Source organism: Triticum aestivum, chromosome 7A (assembly GCF_018294505.1).
Source record: "Triticum aestivum cultivar Chinese Spring chromosome 7A, IWGSC CS RefSeq v2.1, whole genome shotgun sequence".
NCBI classification, from domain to species: domain Eukaryota; kingdom Viridiplantae; phylum Streptophyta; class Magnoliopsida; order Poales; family Poaceae; genus Triticum; species Triticum aestivum.
Genome location: NC_057812.1, coordinates 332,414,024 through 332,423,289, shown reverse-complemented (window position 1 = coordinate 332,423,289; position 9,266 = coordinate 332,414,024). Strand labels below are relative to the sequence as shown.

Sequence of the window (9,266 nt, the reverse complement as noted above, 5' to 3'; positions counted from 1 at the left end):
CGTACGACGACTTTGTGACCAGGGAGAACTTTTAGTGTACTCGTAAATCTGTAAAAAAATGTTTAATTCAGAAATTCCTTGTACTGTAATATGGGTATGCATTTATTTGGTTCATGAAAGTAATTTTAACAATCTTTGTTCAGTTTGTTTAGTAAAATATTTTCATTGTTTCATTGCATAATATTATGAAATATGATTCCATTGAATAATAATTTTGGATAAGGTATGCTAAAAGACTATGACAATTAACTGAAGCTGAAGGCCATGTCATGGCGTTGTATTTGAATATCTTAAGCGCTGGTGGAGTAGATCTTAGTTAATATAAGGGATAAAGGTCCTTGTCATTGGTTCTCACAACGTCGAATACCTCCTACCGTGAGTGAACTAATATAATAAAATGAGAAGTTAAATGTATATGGTTTGTTATGTGATTGATCGATTTGTCATGTGAATGTGATTGATCAATTTCCATGACATTATTTTCATCTATTGTGGTGGCAAATATAATGCACTATAATTTCTTGCTAATACGCCGGGGAGATGAGTTGATTGGATGCCATGATAGAGACCAAATATGAGACATTATCCTTCCTAGAAATTTAAGCGTAGGTTTGAGTAGGGGTGGAGGGAGGGATTGTGAGCCGGATGCATTGTTGATAGAGGTGGCGGGCTTCAATTGGGGAGGCGGAGAAATGAAGATAGTGATGAAGGCCGGACTACTGTCTAGCTGAGCTCTGGTCCAGAGGAAGTTCTGAATATTGTTTGATGAGATTGTAATCCTTAAACTTCTTGAGTAATACAAGTGTTATTTCGCAAGAAAAAAGAAAGAACATAGTGATGAAGAAGACAAAAGAAAATTGATCTTGACGTTGAACTATTAGAACAGGTATAATGCTGCGTTGCACGGGCAGTTACCTACATTTATAGAAAAATTGTGATCCGCGGAGCATGCAAGCCCCGCCGTGCCGTCCAGCTGCGTCCGCCTTGTGAAGCTCCACACGTGATGACGTGGCAGCAACGCTCGTTCTCTCGCTCGTCCGAGCAGTCCTTCCTGCCCCTTGCCATTCCAAGAACGTTCTCCGGGGCGTCTCCTCCTCCTCCCACCACCCCATCCCGTTGCTGTAACTCCGATAAGCGCGCGCCGCCGCCGACGGCCCCAGAAGCCACCTCCGAGCTGCCATCCGCGGGAAGAGCGGGTGGCTTGACCGATTCTGCGAGGACGAAGAGGAGGACGAACGTACGAGGGCGTGGCCTACACGTGACCACCGCGGCGAAACCAAAGAATGGCGTACCGGGCGGACGACGACTACGACTACCTCTTCAAGGTGGTGCTCATCGGCGACTCGGGCGTCGGGAAATCCAACCTCCTCACCCGGTTCACGCGCAACGAGTTCAGCCTGGAGTCAAAGTCCACAATCGGGGTCGAGTTCGCCACCAGGAGCATTAGGGTCGACGATAAGGTCGTCAAGGCGCAGATCTGGGATACGGCTGGCCAAGAGAGGTAGGTTCCTCTCTTCTCTTATCGTGATTATGTTGAATCATTTGCATTTTGCTTCGATTTTTTAATTCCCCAGGCTATTGCTTGCCCGCAACAGGCTTGTGTTCAACTTTATACGGTGATTGGGTTAGAGCATCTCTAGCAGACCCCCCTGACCTATAATACCAAAACGTATCTCCTATCCCCCAAATTTATGATTTTAAGGGGATAATAAACTTTTCTTCATCGAGCAGATTGCCTAGAACTTAATCCCTTCAAAAATTTCTTTTGCCAATTCATCCAACCGTTTCCAAACTGATCACAACATATTAATTATATACCTCAGAAGTCAAATACACATCAAATTTTATATTCTCAAACTTAACCATCCAAATTCTAACACAACAGATGGTCCAAATGAACTAAGAATTCAAATAAACATGATAAAAACACAAGAATCAAGTGCTATGAAGTCGCCAATGGTGCTCAATGTTAGAAGGGATAGAGATGGATTGGTGGAATTGATGAAATGCGTTGGATGATATTATTGAGCCTCGAGGGCGAGTATATATTCGGTACAAGACTTGGAGGGCAAGACGCTTCCTAGAGATAAGATGGAAACAATTCCTATCTAATCCCGGACAATCTCTAATTACCAAATATATCTCTAACATCCCCCCGCAGTCGTAGCGGTAGCGTTGCGAACAACAGGAGGGTCGTGGACGTTCAGACTGGAGAGAATAGCAGCCGACTGGCTGACATCCCCCCGTAGTCGTAGCGGGAGCGTCGTGGACGGTGTCGCGTTGCGGATGTGTTGACTGTAGAGGAAGCCGACGAGTTGCTCAAGCGAGGTGATAGCCCTTTGTGCCGATGTCGATGGAGCCGAGAGCGTAGGGTGGTGTAGTCATGGTCGAGTTAGCCGTGTGAGGGACGTCGTGGTCGATGCCGAGTCGGGGTGGCCGGTGTCGAGGTAGTCGCCGTGAACCGGGAAGAAGCGCGGCGGCGGCGGCTTGGTTAGGAGCGCGGCCGTGGTGCTCGATGTAGGCGAGGAAGAACCGGACAGCGTGCCGAAGACTGGTGTTGACAGTGGCGTTCCCGCACGTAGCAAGCGGTGCGGCGCATACCGGCGCTACGGCCCAAAGGGGCGACGCAGTGGCAGCGCGCGAGTCGGGCGACGGCGGGGAGGACCTGAGGGCGGCAGCAGGGACCGCGTGCCACGCTCGCTACGGCCCGATGGGGCGACACATCGGCATCGCGAGGGTCGGTGGTGCCACGGGGACGGCTTTGTGCGGCGGCCTCGGGGCGGCGAAGTAGACCGTGGGCCACGGCACTACGGCCCGAAGGGGCGACGCAGCAGTAGCGCTCGGGTTGGTGCTGCCGTGGGGAGAACCATGGGGCAGCGACAGGGACCGCGTGCCACACTCGCTACGATCCGATGGGGCGACGCAGCAGCAACGCGAGGGTCGGTGGAGCCACGGGGACGGCCTGGAGCGGATGGCCTCGGGGCGACACAGCGGCAACGCGCGGGCCGATGGAGCCGTGGGAGAACCATGAAATGATGATGTTGCGGTCCGAAGGGACGACACAGTTGCAGTCCGTTGCTCACTCAACGGAGAGGAATGCGTACTTGATGACGATGATATGTACACGAAGGCTGATCTGGATGCAGACGCACGGGAACAGCCTTCACCTGCATAAGCCAAAGTGCACGAATAGCTAGCCAAGAAGCATGAGCGGCCAATGTGAACACAACCTGCACAAAGGCCACGAGACGTGCATCAATGGGCCAGCGGATGCGCCTGTAGCTAACCTCGCGCCGCATAGGGCGTGTGAGTGGTTGCGTGTGACACGACCAGCACGATAGGTCAGCGTAGGATCGACGGCCATACCAGCGAACTTGACGCGTGCGTAAGGCCACAGGCGTGGTGTGGCAGCCGATTCCGTCGGAGTTGATGAAGTAGACATGCATTGTAGATGACGAATGGCGGTGAGCGACGCAAACCGATCTTAGATCAGAAAACCAAAAAAGAAGCGCTAATCAAGATGACCGGCGTGAGAGAGAAAAACCCGGATCAAGGATCAAGGATCGGGAAAAAGACTCTCTAGGGCAGCCGATCTACATGACCGGCACACGAACCCTAGGTATGGGCGGCGCGGCCCTGGCGGCGATCATGGAGACCGGTCGCTCCGGGGGTGGCGCGGTGCGGAAGCGACGACGGCTAGGGTTTTGGGTTGAGATTAGGCTTATACTATGTTAGAAGGGATAGAGATGGATTGGTGGAATCGATGTAATGCGTTGGATGATATTATTGAGCCTCGAGGGCGAGTATATACTGGGTACAAAACTCGGAGGGAAGATGCCTCCTAGAGATAAGATGGAAACAATTCCTATCTAATCCCGGACAATCTCTAACTACCAAACATATCTCTAACACTCAATAAAATGTTTTGGAAGTTTGTTGTGAGCTTCTCGCCTCTCGATCTCACGGTGTGTTTGGAGGAATGGTTCGATCTTGTTTAGGTTATGTTTCGGCTCCATCGGGACACCATTGTAGAGATACGAAAGTCCTCCGGGTCCTCTCTCTCTCATCCTCGATGATCATATTGTGCAACATAACACATGTTGCCATGATCTCCACATGGTCTCAAGCTTCCAATACTCAGTAGGGCCATGGACAATGGCAAGACGTCTTTGAAGCACACCAAAAACTCTCTCAACGTCCTTTCTAGCAGATTCTTGGCACGTTGCAAAGTGAGATCTCTTGTTGCCTTTAGGGCGGTGGATGGCCCATGGAGGATATATGGCATAGGCAAGGTAGTATCCCATGTTTTACTCATGGTCATTGACAACATAGTTGCAAGGTGGATTGTCACCGACAACAAGCCTTGCAAAAAGAGATCGCTGCCAGACATTGAGACCATTGTGAGAGCCAGACATCCTGAAGTATGTGTGCCAAATCCAGAGATCATGTGATGCAATTGCCTCAAGAACGATGGTTGGATCTTGCCATGTGACCATACAATTCTTCCATGTCCAATGCATATAGTCAATTGATCTAAGCATCCCTGGCCAGGATGAGATCTCAATGTGAACATAGTCATCGATGACATCAACCGAACATCCTTAAGCAAGGACTCACACGGTTGCTGTAATCTTCAACAATGGACTTGCACTTGCTGCTCCCGCTGCATTCCGTCTTGGTTGAAACCAAGGATCATGTTTCTCCACAACTCTTGCAATGGTGTTGAAGAGATCTCGGTGCATGCGGAATCGGCGCCAAAAATAGTGAGGGGCATATACCGCATTCGACAAAATAATCCCTCACTAGACCATCATGACCCACTATCCTATCTTGAAGAAACATCCTTCGACCAATCTGAGAACCATGCCTCGGTCTCCTGAAATCCTCCATAGACACCGCTGCAGCCACCGACTCAAATTCATCATCTTCTTCCTCGTCTGACGATGAATTGTCAAAGATCATCTCCCATAACCTCTTCATCTACACATTGGAGAGTTTAATGATCCATTTGACACATTTCTTCGACGAGAAATAGGAACTTTTTTTGAAAAAAGAAACCATTACGGGCCTAGAGTCTTTAGTATTCACCAGTGACAAAGTACCAGGAAGGCTGAAATTTGAGCTTAAGATTGGGAGGGTGAAGGCGACGCTGAGTAAAATCCTCAATGACGTGGACACCGGTAAGACCATGAGCCTCAAACTCTTGAAAAGCAATAAGAAGGCTCATCACCTCGTTATCTTGGACAATGTCCGATCTCTAGAAAGGAGTGAGCTTTAGCAGATAATTAATAAACGAAGGATCATGAGATCCCTTTCTCGCAGTTAATCCATATTGAGGGAAAGCCTAGGATGGAGACCTCCCAGAGATAGGAAGAAAGACACGATCTAAGCGAGGATGAAAAGAACATCCATGCCTTGAATGGGAAGGATGATCTATTCTACCTAGATAGTAGAAGTATTGGAAGGAGAGATTGGGCCCAATACCGACATAGGTCTTGCATAAGTCAGCGAAGATGTTTAAAGTAAGAAAAGAACAAGGGGAGATATGGATCAGGGTGATGCGGTAAGAGATCAAGCAACTGCCTCACGAAGGAGGGAAGAGGAAGGCAATCCCGTAACAAGAAGCATCCGCAATCACCACTGTTTCACCCGACCAAGGGAACATTGACCGAGCAAGGCGCTTGGAAACTAACGTCACTGGGGAGACAACCAAGCTAGCACATCTGCTCAATGGACGAAACATGGTAATGGAAGGAGAGGGCCACACCATCCCGCACGAGTTGGAAGAGAACCCGACACCGCGAGCAAGAGAGCTAACACCCACACGTCGCGTCATAGAGGTCAGGAAGAACAAGAGAAAGAAAGAAGAACATGCAACGATAATGCTGCCGGGTAGAGGATAAAAGGGCAAATATACTCCTAGATCGCAATCTAAAGCAGGGGATTTTTTTTCCAGGACCGTATTAATTCAACGTGAAAACCAATGAGTCAAAGGCAGTATTGTGCCGTATCGGGCCCCGAGGGAAGCGGAAGCGAATTATCAAATCAATTCTGTCTCAGTCCGAGGCCACATTACATCAACACACGTAGTTATCGCTGGTCCGGCACGCCAAAGCACGTCCCTGCAACAGGTGGACACTTAGGAATTCTCAGCCGTTGAAGAACATGAAGAGTCAAGCACAGGACAAGGACCAAGATCAACTCTGCATCCCCAACGAGCAAGAGGCAACATCTGCGACAAAGGAAGTAGCAGCATCCGCTGAAGACTGCGAGTATCTATGTCAACCTTGCTCATGGATCCAGCTCCATTACGAATACTGATGGGGGGCTTGCCGATGATAAGTGGAATTACCTAACACCGTATCAACGGGACCCACTAAATCTACAGACAAGTTATCATACCAAAGAGAAGCGCCACCCACCACGGAAGAGACTTTTCATCCAAGGACACAACATCAAGGAAAGCTCTCTACGACGTAGGGAAGGCTATATGTGTTGTAAACCAACACCAGTGCAACTCGTGCCCCTATACGCCGTACGCACCGACATGAAGCCATCCATACCGCTATATAAGGGCAACAGAGGCAATGTAGAAGGGGATCCACTCCTTTTCCACCTAATGCCTAGGCACCACATAGAAGATATCAGGCTCTTCCTGCCAAAATCACCAACAGCTTGCCGAGTTTCCCTAACTCGCCGGGTACACCGTGATATTTTAATCCTCGATATTCTTCATATATAAGAAAAGAGCAAGACATGAAGTAAGGTTTTTACCCACCTTGTGGGTCTGAACCTGTGTAAATCGTATGTCCCCCTTTACCTGTGTTCTAGATCTACGGGTATCCTGACGACTTCTTGACAACAAATCACACGTACTAGTTCTAGCATGCTATTAAGACCCGACGAAAATTCCTTGGCACTAATACTAATTATTTTTTGCCTTGAACTGAAGTGAGTAACGATGTTAGCTTGTCTCTTGAAACATACTCCCTCGGTCCCAAAATAAGTGACTCAAAAATGACTCAACATTGAACTAACATTAGTACAAAGTTGAGTCACTTTTGAGTCACTTATTTTGGGACGGAGGAAGTATATGTCAATGCATTCTACTGCCTCAACTTAATAGCTTATAATCCTTAGTTGTCTCTTTGGAGCAATATTGATATCCAAGCCTTTATGGCCATATGTTATATGTATCTGCAAGCTGATTCTTGTTTCTGTTAGACTTGTCTGAACTCTGATTTTGCATCCATAATATGAGCCTGTTTGGGACTGCTTTGCTCCTTAAAATTCAGCTTCGCTCCAGAAAACACAAACCAAACGGGGTAGCTCCACGATATGCCGCTCTGCAAAAAAAACTAGAATCTGGGGTACATCTCAGTTTTTTATGAAGCTCTTCAAGGGGTGCTCCAAAAAACTCTAGAAGCTGGAGTTGGGGGGAAATTACCCACCACCGCCACCAATAAGTGGATACCCCTTCATTTCTTCCCCCTCATCCAATCAAATAGATCCTTTCCACCAAATTTCTCATTCTTGAAGCTGGAGCTAGATGGAAGCCAAACATTCTCTTTGATAGTGCTACAACTTCTGTATGAAACTGCTCCAAAGTAGATTTGGTGGAGTAAAACTGATTTTTCTGAAGTGGAGCAGTCCCAGACAGGCCCTCAATCAAGTGCTAATTTGGGGAGTTGGCATTTCATCCTCGAGTAGAAAATGGACATAATGGATTTTAACCTTTTTATATGGATTGTTGTGATTATTTATATTGCCTTTTCACCCTTTGAAGCATTGGCTGTATCTCAACTGTTGTATTGTAATTGTTATTGTTAAGGCATTATGTGCTGAAGTCACTGTATCATCCTATCCACTCATATAAAAGTAATGTTTTTTATAAAGAACAGTTTTTTTTCCTTATGAAAGTCCAACTACAAATTGTGAAGTTCTTTGTAATCTGGTTGCAACATTGCTAATATTTCAATTGCATAACACATAACTTTTGCAATCCCTTTGCAGATATCGTGCAATTACAAGCGCATATTACAGAGGAGCTGTCGGTGCGCTTGTTGTGTATGATGTGACACGCCATGTGACCTTCGAGAATGTGGAGAGGTGGCTGAAGGAGCTCAAGGACCATACCGATGCTAACATTGTGATCATGCTAGTCGGCAACAAGGCTGACCTGCGCCACTTGCGGGCTGTCTCTGTGGAGGATGCCAAGGCATTTGCGGAGAGGGAATACACCTTTTTCATGGAAACCTCTGCCCTGGAGTCCATGAATGTAGAGGACGCTTTCACTGAGGTGTTAACCCAGATCTACCGAGTGGTCAGCAAGAAAGCTCTTGACATCGGCGACGACCCTGCCGCTCCACCACGAGGGCAGACCATCAACGTAGGGTCCAAAGACGATGTCTCTGCCGTAAAGAAGGCTGGATGCTGCTCATCCTAATCCGTAGACTTTGAAAAGTATACCGGGCCCTTGTTTATCATTGATGGATGGGTAGCTGCGTCTTGGGCGTGCTTTTGGAGGCCCATACTTAACCCAGGGGGTTGGAAACGATATAAAACACTAACAGTAATAGAACTAGCAGCCGTTTTTTGGTGGCAGTCATGGTATCCTAATTGTTGCAGTCTTGGTTCATATCGGACGCCAAGGATCCCTTCCACAATCGATTATGTATGTACCCTATTAAGTATGTGTAACTGAAGCTTTCATCCTTTTCTCCTTTCTTTTGAGAGAAACTGTTGTTATCTTGTTTGTATGATTCTTCACATTTTGCTAATCAGTGACATAATGTAAATCTTATGGAGGAATACTATTATTATCTGTCGCCCGATGACTTGGCTAATTATTTTTCCCGCACAAGTCGGTTTGACTGAAGGCGGATGCTATCTCGAGCGCTAAAAGAAATTCCTAATTTACCAATTAATCTTATAACTTATTAGTGTTGTTATATTGTGGACGTTTATTTCTAATTTACCAATTAATTTTATAACTTATTAGTGTTGTTATTGTGGACGTTTTTTTAACTGCGTCGTTGATACGTCTTAAATGTATCTCTGTTTTTGATTGTTTAATGTTACTATATTATCATTTTATATACTTTTTATAGCAATTTATATTATTTTTATGGACCAACCTATTAATAGAGTGCCGGTTCCGGTTCTTGTTTTTTGCTTATTTTTTTGTTTGAGAAACCAATATCTAGGAGGTCAAAATATGTTGTCGATTTAACACGATTTTTTTGGGCAACAAGAAACACTAGAAG

The 9,266-nt window shown here is 46.6% G+C and overlaps 1 protein-coding gene across 1 annotated transcript; it reads left to right on the top strand.

The window, feature by feature from the left end:
* Positions 1–963: 963 nt before the first annotated feature.
* LOC543164 (ras-related protein RABA1f) lies at positions 964–8,824 on the top strand. The gene is made up of 2 exons (XM_044573087.1): positions 964–1,501; positions 8,014–8,824. The coding sequence occupies exons 1-2, from the start codon at positions 1,284–1,286 to the stop codon at positions 8,444–8,446; spliced, it is 651 nt and encodes a 216-aa protein (XP_044429022.1). The 5' UTR covers positions 964–1,283; the 3' UTR covers positions 8,447–8,824.
* The last annotated feature ends 442 nt before the right edge of the window (positions 8,825–9,266 follow it).